This window comes from Lipotes vexillifer, unplaced genomic scaffold (genome assembly GCF_000442215.2).
Source record: "Lipotes vexillifer unplaced genomic scaffold, Lipotes_vexillifer_v1.1 scaffold73, whole genome shotgun sequence".
NCBI classification, from domain to species: domain Eukaryota; kingdom Metazoa; phylum Chordata; class Mammalia; order Artiodactyla; family Lipotidae; genus Lipotes; species Lipotes vexillifer.
In genome coordinates this window covers 588,990-606,040 of record NW_006772656.1, presented here as the reverse complement: position 1 = coordinate 606,040, position 17,051 = coordinate 588,990, and the positions used below count along the sequence as shown (strand labels likewise).

Genomic DNA, 17,051 nt, shown 5'->3' with positions numbered 1-17,051 from the left:
GCTCTTCCTATCTGTGTGGCCTTGGCAGGTGCCCAGTGTTCCTATCTGTAAAATGGAGATCGTAATAGCACCTCATGGCATTGTTGTGACAATTAAAGAGTGACAGCTATTACATGTAAGTGCATAATCAGTGTTAACTATGATTATCAGTATTGTTGTTATTACTGAGAGGTGATAGAGTATCTTGGTTTCCAAGATGGTACATTCTTGAGGGATTTTCCAGGGAAACTTAGTTAACTCCTTTCTACCTTCAGCTTGTACTTTAGAACCCAATACCAGTGTGTGATATGATTCTACTGTACCATACTCGTTTCTGTATCTGGTCCTTGGTCTTTTCGTGAGCTGACCATCAGTTGTGGCTCATTGTGGAATGGTTGTATGGCACAGAACACAGACATTTGTGGTGGTGGGGCAAGATGTATTACCACAGAAGCAATGTAGATGTGCAGAGACCCTGAAATATGTTTAATATATATAAGTACACATTTCCAGCCATCGGCATTTTCCTGTGTTCAAAGTTCCGTTGAGTCTTTTTAAGATCAGTGCAGCCCTTATGCTTCTGTCCTTTGCTTTTCTCTAGAAAATGATTGGAGCCTATATTGTAGAACAGTATCTACGCTGTCACTGGCCCCATGGTGCTGCCTGTGGGTGCTTTATTGTAGGGTGCAGTGCTCTGGTGTTTTATGGATCTACTATCTTCTCCAAGCCCATGGATTTCCCATGCACTGCTGATTGTTACCTTTGGAGAATTTTGGAGAACTTTTTAGGTGGCTGTTTGCCGTTTCACCTTCCACACACACAGGCACAGACTCTCATATTTACCTTCCGGTACTATGGGGATTGAGACCCTATTGTTGTCCCTGACCTCGTCCCCATCCACTCTTTGTCTCTCAGGAAAGCTGCTCTTTGTTTTCAGCTGTGACTGCGGAGCGCTGAGGCACACACAGCTATTTGCCACTGTGCTATCATCAGCAGCTCATCTCCACTGCCAGAATGTCAGAACCTCCCTCTGACCCTGCCATGCTGACAGCTACTGCTTCCACTGGGGGACTGCTGGTGTCAACTAAGCTTTTGTTTGCTTCTCTCTGCTTTTCTTTTTCCCCATCTTTCCCATCTTCTGTAACTTCTTGGCTTTTGCTCAGGAAATGAGCTCTATCTTTCTGCCCTGTGAGCAGATAGATAAAAAGTGAATGGGTTTTATTGTTGAGCTTTTCTTGGCCGTGTTATTTGAGGCTCGGGCACCTGAGCCTGTTTCATGCATCTACCACCAAAAGTGGGGTTTGCATAGGGATTAGAATGATTTAGCCCTCACTAGGCTCAGTGCCTGGGAGGTGAGAGATTGGTCTTTTTTTTTCTTTTTTTTAAAGTTGTCTCCTACAGCTCACTGATTGATGTTGTGTTCATCTATGTATTTATTTATTTGGTTGCATGGGGTCTTAGTTGCGGCCAGCGGGCTCCTTAGTTGTGGCAGGTGGGCTCCTTAGTTGCGGCTCACCAGCTCCTTAGTTGTAGCATGTGAACTCTTAGTTGCGGCATGCATGTGGGATCTAGTTCCCTGACCAGGGATTGAACCCAGGCCCCCTGCATTGGGAGCTTAGAGTCTTAACCACTGCGCCAGCAGGGAAGTCCCGAGAGATTGGTCTTTGAATAGAAGAGGTTATGATCTACTGTTCCATGTCCATGACTTAGAACAAGGGAAATAAAAGTTTAATGAATTCTGGTTTAAGGGGATTTGTGTAGTGTGTCTAAACAGCTTTGGAATGTGCCAACATTTAATATGTCATAGTAGTGATGAACAATTATAGTGCACTTGTGTATTACGAATTGAGGAATCTTGAAAAAGTTACGAATATCCAGATGGCTCATTAGATTTTATCTTTCAAGTTATAAATATTCTAAAATGTTAACACCATCTCATTTTTGTGCTTTTTTTCCCTTTCTTCCTAGAATATTTTCCTTCTTGGATATAGTAACTTTGTGCCGATGTGCACAGATTTCCAAGGTAGAGTATTAACCAGATTTGTAATCAAGAAATACAAATTTGATTAGAATGAGGATGAGTTCAAGTTAAAAGTTAAAATGTCATCTTTTATATGTAACATAACACAATGTTATCATAATTCCACATTTGATTATCAGCTTAATGTCTATCATGAATAAACATTTGGAAGTATAAAGGTTGAATCAAGACTTTCTTTAACAGTCGCAGTAAATGTATCTTTTTCACCCTAATCTCTCCCAACCTCCCAGGCTTGGAATATCTTAGCCCTAGATGGAAGCAACTGGCAAAGAATAGACCTTTTTAACTTTCAAACAGATGTAGAGGTAAGTTAACCTTGTTTTAGACAAAAGACTTTTTTTAAAAAAAAGTAAACTGCTCACCCTTTCCTGCCTTTTTATTTTGCTGCATTTAGATTTAATATGAAGGTGCCAAGGTGGAATAGAGAGGAAAAAAACTTGGAAGATATTTGCCTACTTCAAGACGAAAATTCTGTTTGCATTTTACTTTTTACTTTTATCAGTAACAGACTTTTACTTTTCCCCCTTGATCATGTTTATAATCTAAGTTTTACCACTCAGCTTTTCAAAGCCTCACACCTGTATCATTAACACCTGGTTCAATGCTTATCTTAGGAGACTCTTGACAAATATTTATTGATCTGAAAACTCCATTGAGAATTCTAATTCAGCATTAGGAATGGAGAAATGGCAGAAGCAGGGACTCGGGAATGAGGCTGGAATTATGAGATATAACTCCAGCTCAGCCACTTAAGACATTTACTCTCTTAGTGCCTCAGTTTTATTATTTATAAAATGAAGAAGTGAAATAATCCTTAGAGCCTTTATAATTACAGGATTCTGGTTGTATTTATCTGGAAATATGTAAATATCCTCATTTAAGAGTGGTAAACCAGGTCAAATGAGAAAAGTTTATTTTAAAACAACTTTAATATTAAATACCAATTTATAACCAAAAAGAAACAGGGAAGTAATAAAGAGCATTGTGTACATAGTAATTGTTGGGAGTGCTGTTTTAAGGGTCTGGGGATGTTGAAGTTCATTATCTACCCAATGTTAGTAAAACCTTATTGATTTCTAGTTTAGCCAACTCAGTTACAATTGTATTTTTTTTTTTTTTTTTTTTTTTTTTTCTTGCGTTATGCGGGCCTCTCACTGCTGTGGCCTCTCCTATTGCGGAGCACAGGCTCCGGACGCGCAGGCTCAGCGGCCATGGCTCACGGGCCCAGCCGCTCCATGGCATGGGGGATCTTCCCGGACCGGGGCACAAACCCGCGTCCCCTGCATCGGCAGGCGGACTCTCAACCACTGCGCCACCAGGGAAGCCCTGGAATTGGTATTTTAATTCAGTTACTCAATGTAGCATGTTTATTACTTGTTTTTATTGAAGTATATGCTCTGTATCTTTTTTAATGGATAAGGAAATGAATGAGTTTAACAGTGAGATGGGCCCAAACAATTTCCTGTGACTCACTTGAGCTGGTGTTACCTACAAGAACTAATGGCCAGTGGTGGAGGCCCTTCACCTCCTTCTCTAGGTTACTTGCTGCTTGCCAGGCTCTGTTCCCATCTCAGACCAGTGGAGCAGAAGCCCCTATAGGAGGTGGGGCTGAGCACAGCATTTCCCACTGCTCAGGTTGCCGTGCTCTGAGCTTGGAAGCTGGCAGGGGCCTCAGGGCTTCCCATGCTCCCTGGAAAGATAAGCTCTAGCTCCTGGCTTGGACTCTGGTCCCTGAATCGGGAATTCTTTAATGCTCTTTCCAGACTTCACGATTGCAACAGTGCCCTACCCAAACATGCTGACATGTAATTCCCCTTCAAACTGATAATCTGTAGTTCATGGTTCATTGTGTTACTTAGTGATGTTGAGGAGAACATTAAATTCCAAAAATTGTGGTCATTTCTTCTGGCCAAAGAGTCATTGTTTTTAAAAAATTAAAAAAAATTTTTTTTTCTGTGGTTTTTTAATTGTCTCCTCAGTTTTCTTTGATGATTTTTCCAAACTGCAACTTTTTGGAATGCACATAAAAAACTTTTAAATTCAGATATTAAAAAATACTATTTCAGGACTTCCCTGGTGGTCCAGTGGTTCAGACCCCATGCGGGTTTGATCCTTGGTCGGGGAGCTAAGATCCTGCAAGCCGCGCAGTGCAGTGCGGTCAAAAATATATATATATATTTTAAGTAAATGTCATTACCTTGTGCATTATTTGATTTCACAATTTTAGCTGACTGCTGACTACAGCTATATAAACACATTGCAGATGTACTTGAGTACTTCCACCAACGACAGACCAGTTTATGGTTTACCAGTTATGTAGAGAACTACATGTGAAAAATATAGTCTAATACTATTTAGTTCCCCCTTTGGGCTATCACTTTGAATCCAGGTTGATTCTGAACCAAGTGTGGGGCCTCCCATAGACACTAACAGGACCCTCTGGATGCTTATACTGGGAAGCATCCCATGGATAAACTCATGGTCTCAAATTCATTTCTTTGGGACGAAAATGGTGATTTATGGATCTGTTGAGAGAAGGGAAAAGGTGCCAAGGCTCAGGACTGAGAGTATTTACGGTGTGTCGGGCACTCTTCTGAGCACTTTTTGTATATTAATTAATTTAATCCTCTCAAAAACACCATGCTGAAGAAACTGAGGCACAAAAAGTTTGAGTAACTTACCTGAGGTCACTCACCTAGTAAGAGAGAGTAGGTACCTTGAAGAGTGGGTTTCATGACTTGAATTTCAAAGAAAAGGCAGAGTGGCACATGCAGGTGACTAATGTGCATTGGGCCTCTCCTTGAGCATCACTCTCCCCTAAGTAAACATCAGGTTTCCCTGATGTTTAGGCATTTTCCATCCCTTTAAAAGTTGAACATTTTGTTGTTAGTCTTCATGGTCATTAAAGATTCTGTGAGCCCCAAAATGAGAAATAACCAAGTAGTATGTTATCTAAAACTCAAAAGTCCAAGGGTCTCTCCATTAGGCCTTATTTTTCTGTAAAGCCCTTCTTTCTAAAATGCATACCTACAACATACTGTCTAATAGATGTTACACAGTGTCATTTGCATTTGAAAAGGATTTACTCATTCTTTTTTTCTTAGTTGGAAACAGTGGAACAGAAAATTCTGAATGTAATTTTTTTATTCCAGTACAAAAACTTTTACTCCAAAAAAGGAATAGGAAGTTTGTATAAACGTGACTAACTTGAAATGGAGAAGAAAGATGGTGTGCTCTATTTGTAGACATTGGTGTGGAGTTGTTTTTGCTGTTTTATTTAGTACTTAAATATTTATCTTGGATTTCCAAGTCATAATGTTTTTCCTCCCACTGACAGAAATTTATTTTACAGGTGTCTGGAGTGTTGGTTCAAAAACTAATATTTCTTTTTTCTTTTTTCTTTTTTTTTGGTACGCGGGCCTCTCACTGTTGTGGCCTCTCCCGTTGTGGAGCACAGGCTCCGGATACGCAGGCTCAGCGGCCATGGCTCATGGGCCCAGCCGCTCCGCGGCATGTGGGATCTTCCCGGACTGGGGCACGAACCCGCGTCCCCTGCATCGGCAGGCGGACTCTCAACCACTGCGCCACCAGGGAAGCCCTGGAATTGGTATTTTAATTCAGTTACTCAATGTAGCATGTTTATTACTTGTTTTTATTGAAGTATATGCTCTGTATCTTTTTTAATGGATAAGGAAATGAATGAGTTTAACAGTGAGATGGGCCCAAACAATTTCCTGTGACTCACTTGAGCTGGTGTTACCTACAAGAACTAATGGCCAGTGGTGGAGGCCCTTCACCTCCTTCTCTAGGTTACTTGCTGCTTGCCAGGCTCTGTTCCCATCTCAGACCAGTGGAGCAGAAGCCCCTATAGGAGGTGGGGCTGAGCACAGCATTTCCCACTGCTCAGGTTGCCGTGCTCTGAGCTTGGAAGCTGGCAGGGGCCTCAGGGCTTCCCATGCTCCCTGGAAAGATAAGCTCTAGCTCCTGGCTTGGACTCTGGTCCCTGAATCGGGAATTCTTTAATGCTCTTTCCAGACTTCACGATTGCAACAGTGCCCTACCCAAACATGCTGACATGTAATTCCCCTTCAAACTGATAATCTGTAGTTCATGGTTCATTGTGTTACTTAGTGATGTTGAGGAGAACATTAAATTCCAAAAATTGTGGTCATTTCTTCTGGCCAAAGAGTCATTGTTTTTAAAAAATTAAAAAAAATTTTTTTTTCTGTGGTTTTTTAATTGTCTCCTCAGTTTTCTTTGATGATTTTTCCAAACTGCAACTTTTTGGAATGCACATAAAAAACTTTTAAATTCAGATATTAAAAAATACTATTTCAGGACTTCCCTGGTGGTCCAGTGGTTCAGACCCCATGCGGGTTTGATCCTTGGTCGGGGAGCTAAGATCCTGCAAGCCGCGCAGTGCAGTGCGGTCAAAAATATATATATATATTTTAAGTAAATGTCATTACCTTGTGCATTATTTGATTTCACAATTTTAGCTGACTGCTGACTACAGCTATATAAACACATTGCAGATGTACTTGAGTACTTCCACCAACGACAGACCAGTTTATGGTTTACCAGTTATGTAGAGAACTACATGTGAAAAATATAGTCTAATACTATTTAGTTCCCCCTTTGGGCTATCACTTTGAATCCAGGTTGATTCTGAACCAAGTGTGGGGCCTCCCATAGACACTAACAGGACCCTCTGGATGCTTATACTGGGAAGCATCCCATGGATAAACTCATGGTCTCAAATTCATTTCTTTGGGACGAAAATGGTGATTTATGGATCTGTTGAGAGAAGGGAAAAGGTGCCAAGGCTCAGGACTGAGAGTATTTACGGTGTGTCGGGCACTCTTCTGAGCACTTTTTGTATATTAATTAATTTAATCCTCTCAAAAACACCATGCTGAAGAAACTGAGGCACAAAAAGTTTGAGTAACTTACCTGAGGTCACTCACCTAGTAAGAGAGAGTAGGTACCTTGAAGAGTGGGTTTCATGACTTGAATTTCAAAGAAAAGGCAGAGTGGCACATGCAGGTGACTAATGTGCATTGGGCCTCTCCTTGAGCATCACTCTCCCCTAAGTAAACATCAGGTTTCCCTGATGTTTAGGCATTTTCCATCCCTTTAAAAGTTGAACATTTTGTTGTTAGTCTTCATGGTCATTAAAGATTCTGTGAGCCCCAAAATGAGAAATAACCAAGTAGTATGTTATCTAAAACTCAAAAGTCCAAGGGTCTCTCCATTAGGCCTTATTTTTCTGTAAAGCCCTTCTTTCTAAAATGCATACCTACAACATACTGTCTAATAGATGTTACACAGTGTCATTTGCATTTGAAAAGGATTTACTCATTCTTTTTTTCTTAGTTGGAAACAGTGGAACAGAAAATTCTGAATGTAATTTTTTTATTCCAGTACAAAAACTTTTACTCCAAAAAAGGAATAGGAAGTTTGTATAAACGTGACTAACTTGAAATGGAGAAGAAAGATGGTGTGCTCTATTTGTAGACATTGGTGTGGAGTTGTTTTTGCTGTTTTATTTAGTACTTAAATATTTATCTTGGATTTCCAAGTCATAATGTTTTTCCTCCCACTGACAGAAATTTATTTTACAGGTGTCTGGAGTGTTGGTTCAAAAACTAATATTTCTTTTTTCTTTTTTCTTTTTTTTTGGTACGCGGGCCTCTCACTGTTGTGGCCTCTCCCGTTGTGGAGCACAGGCTCCGGATACGCAGGCTCAGCGGCCATGGCTCATGGGCCCAGCCGCTCCGCGGCATGTGGGATCTTCCCGGACTGGGGCACGAACCCACGTCCCCTGCATCGGCAGGCGGACTCTCAACCACTGCGCCACCAGGGAAGCCCCAAAAACTAATTATTAACTTAGATAAGACTCAAGAAAGCATAGATAAAGTCGCCAGCAATATCAGAGTTTGGATTTTCAACTTAATTAAGTTATTAGCCAGATATAATATGTGTGAGCCCTGCTTCTGTGATACCGTGGTTTGATGTGTCCTAGTGAATTCTTAGTGCTTAGAGTTCAGTGTCAAGATTGCTCTTTTATAAAGTGAGGATAATAAGTATTAAAAATGAAACAAAATGGCCTTTTCAATGTTTTCTCCCGTGTGGAGGTGGTAGTTGTGCAGAACATACAGCTTTTAGAGTCAGTTAAACCTGTTATAAACCCCAATTCTACTACTCACTAAAGTGTAACCTTGGCAATTTAACCATTTAATTTCTTTATTTGAAAAATGAAGATAATGGATCCAATCTGTATTAATCAGGATTCTCCAGAAAAACAGAACCAATAAGATACATGTGTACTATTTACAATAGCCAGGACATGGAAGCAACCTAAGTGTCCATTGACAGATGAATGGGTAAAGAAGATGTGGCACATACATACAATGGAATATTACTCAGCCATAAAAAGAAACGAAACTGAGTTATTTGTAGTGAGGTGGACCCAGAGTCTGTCATACAGAGCGAAGTAAGTCAGAAAGAGAAAAACAAATACCGTATGCTAACACATATATATGGAATCTAAAAAAAAAAAAAGGTTCTGAAGAACCTAGGGGCAGGACAAGAATAGAAACACAGATGTAGAGAATGGACTTGAGGACACAGGGAGGGGGAAGGGTAACCTGGGACAAAGTGAGAGAGTGGCATTGACATATATACGCTACCAAATGTAAAATAGCTAGCTAGTGGGAAGCAGCCGCACAGCACAGGGAAATCAGCTCGGTGCTTTGTGTCCACCTAGAGGGGTGGGATAGGGAGGGTAGGAGGGAGACGCAAGAGGGAGAGGATATGGGGATGTATATATATACGTATAGCTGATTCACTTTGTTATACAGCAGAAACTAATACAACATTGTAAAGCAATTATACTCCAATAAAGATGTTAAAAAAAGTGTGTATATTAATATAGACATAGAGATTTATTATATGGAATTGGGTCATGTGATTATGGAGGCTGAGAAGTCCCAAGGTCTGCAGTCAGCAAGCTGGAGGCCCCGGAGAGCTGATATGTAGCTCCAGTCTGAGTCAAAAGGCCTGTGAACCAGCAGAGCCATTGGTGTAAATTTCATTCTGAAAGCTGGCAGGTTCAACATCCAAGAGGAGTTGATATTTCAGTCCAAGTCCACGGGCCAGAAAAGACCAATGTCAGCAGTCAGGCAGGAGTTCTCTCTTAATCAGCCGTTTTTGTTCTATTCGTGTCTTCAGTTGATTGGATGAGGCCCACCCACACTAGGGAGGGCAGTCTGCTTTACTCAGTTTACTGATTCAAGTGCTAATCTCATCCAGAAACCCTTACAGACACAGCCAGAATAATGTTTGGCCAAATGTCTGGGCACCCAGTGTCGCAGTCAAGTTGACACATAAAATTAATCGTAAGTTCACCCTTTGTCAACTTGACACCCATAGGCATGCCCTTTAACCATACTTAATTTCCAAATAAAGACGATAACAAAGGTCATAATTCCACCTAATATGATACAGCTATCCAGCGTACAACCCGAAAGACACTCAGCCCTTCCTCAGAAGAGGAGGTAAGGTCCTAGAGTCAGTTTCACTCTTCTTGATATTCTGTGCCTTAAATACTTTGATGTAGAATTGACAGTACTTAAATACTTATGACATAAAGTCAGTACATGTTGTGTCACATGATAAGGGGATAAGAGAGGGAAAAAATACGTATTTGTACCACACACACACGCATTCATAATAAAATAGGGAGAAAATACTTATGACAATTATAGTCCTAATTTCTGTAACTGGTCATGTGGTCAGAGTTGGTATTTATAACTACCTTCTGCTTCCCATTCTGTATTCTCTTTGTCTTCAGCAAGCACCTCAGCTGGTCGTGGTTCCTTACCTGGTAGAGTGACCCAAACCATCATTCCTGAAGCCATGAGTAGTCTCCTTGGATTGGCTTTTAGTTTTCCATTGACTTTAATCAGAGGGCATATTAATACTAAGAGATATCCTAAGGGATTTCCTGTATTCCATACATACACTCTTCCTTACTTCAGTGTGGAGCAGTAGTCCATGTGGTTGTTGTGAATATTAAATGAGCCATAGCAGGTACAAGAAAGTGTTAAAATCATGCCTGAAAAAGTAGAAGTGCTTAATCAATGTTCATTTTCTTTTTTCCTCCCCTAATGTATCTGCCAGTACCAGCCAAAGTTCCCATTTTTAAAGCAAATGTGTTTAAATAGGGGATTGCTAAGAAGAATGAGGAGTAGATTTTATGATACATCTTCAAATTTTTAGAGTGGTAATGTTTAGCTAAAATAGAATTTCTTTTTTTGAGCAACATTGTTTTAGATCTCTGTGTTCCCAGCACAGCAGTGTTCCCAAAAAGCTTGACGTCAGAAAGCCTTGTAATTGATGGAGTAGCCATGAGCCCTGGCTAGGGAAGGCCTAACTCCAGAGTCAAGGGTTTCAAAAAATAGTGTGTGATTTAAAAAAAATACTTAATGTTTTCATTGAAAACATTTTTTCAGTGCTTGCAGCCCCTTTATACACTAGGAGCAGAAGTGGGATGTTGGAGGAATGTTCCAAAATACCTTCTTTTACACCTGGAAATACATATTCAGTTCCTAAATTTCAGGTTATTTTGCTGTTAGATAAGCAGCATGAAACAAGACTTTTTCCAACTTTCTCCATTGAAGGGTCGAGTGGTGGAAAACATCTCAAAGCGATGCGGTGGATTCCTGAGGAAGCTCAGCTTGCGAGGTTGCATTGGCGTTGGAGATTCCTCCTTGAAGTAAGTCAGTCCACCGTGACTCACTCTATCGTGGCAGCTTGTAGCTGACATTTTCATCACAAAAATAAAGCAAGCATATTATTTGCTTTTCTTCTGTTAAAATCTTTCTATGGTAATTTGCATAGAGTAGTGAGAATATCATGATATTGGAGCCAACAGGCCTGACCTAGAAACCGAGCTCCAGTGTTGTCAGGTATGTGACCTTGGGGCAAACACTTTGTTGTCAGTTCTGTCTTCTGCAAAGAGAAGGCAGTTATAGCTCTTTCATGAGAATGTCCTGGGTATCACATGAAATAACACATATGTAGTACCTGGCACATAATCATATTATGATACTAGTTCACCTATCTTCCTTTCTTCACTTTCCCATCTTCCTAGGTTCCTTCTCATAATCGTGGCTACCTTCTTGTATAAATTATACTAATTAACAAAATAATTCTTTCAAAAAATTCCTTAGCATAACCTGGGATTTTGCTTAACCATCATGGGTTGTGATTATCACATTCATTTTATAATAGTTTATAATAGTTGGATATACCCTATGCAACCAAATGCTTGCCCACCTCTTACTGGATAGCCATTATTTATTGGAAATGTTATCACTCCACTGTTAAGGACATGTGCTTTGAGCTTTTCTGGAGACAGGACATAATTAATACCTTTATGTCTCTATCCTTGTGGCCTCTTGTATTGCTTGAGGTTGGCTAAATTAGGACACACACTGCCCCTAGAATCTTGGAACAGACTGCCTCTTGGAGACTTAAGCATACCACAGTATAATCAGTCACAGACCTCCAGTAAGAATGTGCAGTGTACAGTGATTTCAGACAGTAGAATTTGTAATTGAAACATCTGCACCATTGCTAAGAAAATCAATTCATAATATCAATATCTTTTAAGGATCAAAACATTCCCTCTGTGTTATGCAACACAGGGTTTTTTTTTTAATCAATTCAGGTCATCAGAATTTTCTGATACTTCAAAAGCTTTGTAAACCAGTGGAATAGATTGATTCTGCTTTAACAGGAAGCTTAAATGTACCGAATAGGTCCTAAGACGACTTGTAATAGAGAACATAAATCTAATAGTGGTTCCATTAAAGAAACTAAAATAAATGTGAAGATATGGATTGTCAGTGAGGAATATCAAAGAAACACATTCTCATCTTGGCACTTGGAATAGAGCCAAGATGAGGAATAAACTATCCTATAAAGTGAAACTATAACAAAACTATCCTGTTATTGGTTTACCGTAAATTTTAGAGCAGAAATCTATGTTAATATCTATATAAATTTTTAATATGTGAGGCCAGATTACCGTGAGAAATAATGATAAGCATAATCACAGAATCATGATTCAGAGACCCCCGGCAAGTGGGGGCTACTATTCGTTGCGGTGCACGGGCTTCTCACTGTAGTGGCTTCTCTTGTTGTGGAGCATGGGCTCTAGGAGCACGCGCTTCAGTAGTTGTGGCTTGCAGGCTCAGTAATTGTGGTGCACAGGCTTAGTTGCTCTGCGGCATGTGGGATCCGTGTCCCCTGCATTGGCAAGCAGATTCTTAACCACTGCGCCACCAGGGAAGCCCTCAATGCCTTTAAAAAAAAAATTTTATTGGCATATATTTGGTTTAAATATAGTGTTAGTTTCAGGTGTACAGCAAAGTGATTGAGTTATACATATATTCATTCTTTTTCAGATTCTTTACCCATATAGGTTATTATAGTAATGAGTAGAGTGTCCTGTGCTATATAGTAGGTCCTTGTTGGTTATCTATTTTATATATAGTAGTGTGTGTACGTTAATCCCAAGCTTCTAATTTATCCCTCCTCTCCACATTTCCCCTTTGGTATAACCATAACTTTGTTTTTGAAATCTGTGAATCTGTTTCTGTTTTGTAAATAAGTTCATGTATCAATTTTTTTGTTAGATTCCACATATGAGTGATACCATGTGATACTTGTCTTTGTCTGTCTTACTTCACTTAGTATGATAATCTCTAGCTCCATCCATGTTGCTGCAAATGGCTTATTTCATTCATTTTTATGGCTGAGTAATATTTCATTGTATGTATGTACTACATCTTCTTTATCCATTCCTCTGTCATTGGACATTTAGGTTGCTTCCGTGTCTTGGCTATTGTAAATAGTGCTGCCATGAACATTGGGGTCCATGTATCTTTTCTAATTATGGTTTTCTCCAGATATATGCCCAGGAGTGGGATTACTGGGTCATATGGTAGCTCTACTTTTAGTTTTTTAAGGAACCTCTATACTGTTCTTCATAGTGGTTGTACCAGTTTACATTCCCACCAACAGTGTAGGAGGGTTCCCTTTTCTCCATACCCTCTCCAGCATTCCTTGTTTGTAGACTTTTTTATTATGGCCATTCTGACCACTGTGAGGTGATACCTCGTTGAGGTTTTGATCTGCATTTCTCTAATAATAAGTGATGTGAGCATCTTTCCATGTGGTTTTTGGCCATGTATATGTCTTCTTTGGAGAAACGTCTATTTAAGTCTTTTGCGAATTTTTTGATTGTAATGTTTGTTTGTTTGTTTTTTGTTTTGTTTTGGTTTTTTTTTTATGGTAGGTGGTCCTCTCACTGTTATGGCCTCTCCTGTTGTGGAGCAACAGGCTCCGGACGTGCAGGCTCAGCGGCCATGGCTCACGGGCCCAGCCGCTTCGCGGCACGTGGGATCTTCCCAGACTGGGGCACGAACCCGTGTCCCCTGCATCAGCAGGCGGACTCTCAACCACTGCGCCAGCAGGGAAACCCTGCTTTTACTTCTTTTGCTTTTGGAAAATTATCTGAGAAAGTATTGCTACAGTTTATGTCAGAGAATGTTTTGCCTATGCTCTTTTCTAGGAATTTTATGGTGTCATGTCTTATATTTAAGTCTTTAAGCCATTTTGAGTTTATTTTTATGCATGGTGTGAGGGAGTGTTCTAACTTCACTGATTTACATGCAGCTGTCCAGCTTCCCAACACCACTTGCTGAAGAGAGTGTCTTTTCCCCATTGTATATTCTTGCCTCCTTTGTCGTAGATTAATTGACTGTGGGTATGTGGGTTTACTTTTGGGCTCTCTATTCTGTTCCAGTGATCTCTATGTCTGTTTTTGTGCCAGTACCACACTGTTTTGATTGCTGTATCTCTGTACTATAGCCTGAAGTCTGGAAGGGTTATGCTTCTGCTTCCAGCATTGTTCTTTTTCCTCAGGATTGCTTTGGCAATTCTGGGTCTTTTGTGGTTCCATATAATTTTTAGGATTATTCTAGTTCTGTGAAAAATGTCATGGGTATTTTGATAGGGATTGCATTAAATCTGTAGATTGCTTTGGGTAGTATGGCCATTTTAACAGTATTAATTCTTCCAATCCAAGAGCATGGGATATCTTTCCATTTCTTTGAATTATCTTCAGTTTCCTTTATTAATGTTTTATAGTTTTCAGCATATAGGTTTTTCACCTTCTTGGCCAAGTTTATTCCTAGGTTTTTTTTTTTGATGCAGTTTTAAGTGGAATTTTTTTAGTTTACTTTCTCTTTTTGGTATTTCATTGTTAGTGTAAAGAAATGCAGCAGATTTCTGTATATTTATCTTGTATCCTGCTACCTTGCTGAATTCATTTATTAGTTCTAATAGTTTTTATGTGGCGACTTTAAGCTTCTCTACATAGAGCATCATGTCATCTGCAAATAGTGACGGTTTTACCTCTTCCACTCCAATTTGGATACCTTTTGTTTCTTGTCTGGTTGCTGTGGCTAGGACTTCCAATACTATGTTGAGTAGAAGTGAGAGTGGGCATCCTTGTCTTGTTCCTGAATTTAGCAAGAAGTCTTTCAGCTTTTCACCATTGAGTATTATGTTGGCTGTGGGTTTGTCATAAATGGTCTTTATTTTGTTGAGATACGTTCCCTGTATACCCACTTTGGTAAGAGTGTTTTATCATGAACGATGCTGAATTTCGCCAAATGCTTTTTCTGCATCTTTTGAGATGATCATGTGGCTTTTGTCTTTTGTTGATGTGGTGTATCACGTTAATTGATTTGCATATGTTGAACCATCCTTGTAACTCTGGAATGAATCCAACTTGATCATGGTATATAATCCTTTTTATGTGTTGTTGGATTTGTTTCGCTAATATCTTGTTGAGGATTTTTGCATCTATATTCATCAAAGATACTGGCCTGTAATTTTCTTGCGTAGTGTCTTTGTCTGGTTTTAGTATCAGGGTGATGGTGACTGCATAGAATGACTTTGGGAGTGTTCTCTTCTGTCTTTTGGAAGAGTTTGAGAAGGATCAGCCTAAGTTCTTCTTTGTATGTTTGGTAGAGTTCCCCAGTGAAGCCATCCAGTCCTGGCCTTTAGTTTACAGGGAGGTTTTGTTGTTGTTGTTGTTTTAAGTTACAGATTCTATTTCATTTCTAGTGATTGGTCTGTTCAAATTATCTGTCTCTTGACTCAGTTTTGACAGGCTGCATGTTTTAAGAAACTTGTCCATTTCTTCTAGGTTGTTGAATTTGTTGGCATCTAACTGTTCATAGTATTCTCTTATGATTTTTTATATTTATGTGGTATCAGTTGTTATTTCTCCTCTTTCATTTCTTATTTTGTTTATTTGGGTCCACTCTTTTTCTTCTTGGTGACTGGCTAGAGTTTTATTGATTTTTAAAAAATCTCAAAAAACCAGCTCTTGGTTTTATTGATCTTTTCTATTTCTTTAAAAAAAATTTTTTTTCCCTTGTGATGAGGATGCTTTTTAAAAAATTTTATTTATATTTATTTTGGCTGTGCTGGGTCTTAGTTGTGGCATGCGGGACCTTAGTTGTGGCATGCGGACTCCTAGTTGTGGCATGCGGACTCTTAGTTGCGGCATGCATGTGGGATCTAGTTCCCCATCCAGGGATCAAACCCAGGCCCCCTGCACTGGGAGTGTGGAGTCTTAACCACTGGACCACCAGGGACGTCCCTGATCTTTTCCATTTCTTAAAAAATCTGTATTGTATTTATTTCCTCTCTGATCTTTGTTATTTCCTTCCTTCTCCTGACTTTGGGTTTTTGTCTGTTCTTTTTAAAATTCTTTTAGGTGGTAGTTTAGTTTGCTTATATGAGATTTTTTTTTGTTTCTTGAGGAAGGCCTATATCACTATGAACTTCCCTCTTAGAACTGCTTTTGCTGTGTCACATAGATTTTGTAGGTTGTGCTTTCATTTGCTTTTGTCTCAAGGTATTTTCTGATTTCTTTGTCTTATTGTTGACCCACTTTTTTTAGTAGCATGTCATTTAATCTCCATGTATTTGTTCATTTATGTTTTCTTCCAGTAGTTGATTTCTAGTTTCTGGTTGTGGTCAGAAAAGATGCTTGAAATAATTTCTGTCTTCTTAAATTTGTTGAGGCTTTTATTGGTGACCTAGTATGTAATCTATCCTAGAGAATATTCCATGCACACTTGAAAAGAATGTGTATTCCTTTGTGGGTGTGTGTGTGTAGTATCCTGTAGATATCAATTAAGTTCTACTGTTCAGTTGTGTTATTTAGGACCTCTGTTTCCTTACTGATTTTCTGTCTGGATGGTCTGTCCATTGATGTCAGGGGTGTTAAAGTCTCCTACTATTATTGTCCATTTCTCCCCTTATGTCAGTTAGTATTTTATGTATTTAGGTGCTCCTGTGTTGGGTACATTTATGTTAAAGAGTGTAATATCTTCTTGTATTGAACCCTTTATCATTATATAATGTCCTTCTTTGTATTTCTTTATGGCCTTTGTTTTAAAGTCTATTTTGTTTGAAATGAGTATGCTACCCCCACTTTCTTGTCATTTCCAGTTGTATGCAATATCTTTTTCCATCCCCTCACTTTCACTCTGTGTGTGTCCTTTGCCCTGAAGTGAGTCTCTTGTAGGCAGTGTATTGTAGGTTCTTACATTTTATCCAATCTGCCACTGTATGTCTTTTGATTGGAGCATTTAGCCCATTGACATTTAAAGTAATTATTAATAGGTATGTATTTATTGCCATTTTAATTCTTGTTTTCCAGTTTTTGTAGTTCTTCTTTGTTCATTTCTTTTGTGGTTTTATGTTCTTCTTTTGTAGCATGCTTGAGTTCCTTTCTTTTTGTTTTTTTTCGAATCTCCTGTATATTTTTGATTTGTGTTTACCCTGGAGTTCAAATATGCTAACCCATAACTATATCTACTTTAAACTAATAGTCATACAAGTTTAAACACATTCTAAAAGATTTACTTTTTTTTTT

At 39.2% G+C, this 17,051-nt stretch overlaps 1 protein-coding gene across 3 annotated transcripts in view; it reads left to right on the top strand.

Annotated features, from left to right (window-relative positions):
* Positions 1–17,051, top strand: part of FBXL2 (F-box and leucine rich repeat protein 2) — an 82,099-nt gene that overhangs the window by 36,484 nt on the left and 28,564 nt on the right. For 2 of the 3 annotated variants that reach the window (XM_007447693.1, XM_007447694.1), the window contains exons 3-5: positions 1,948–2,002; positions 2,251–2,325; positions 10,705–10,799. The exons of the other annotated variant lie outside the window; for it this stretch is intronic. In XM_007447693.1, the coding sequence (XP_007447755.1) occupies positions 1,948–2,002; positions 2,251–2,325; positions 10,705–10,799 (225 nt within the window). The remainder of the gene's footprint in view (positions 1–1,947; positions 2,003–2,250; positions 2,326–10,704; positions 10,800–17,051) is intronic. 3 annotated transcript variants of the gene reach the window in all.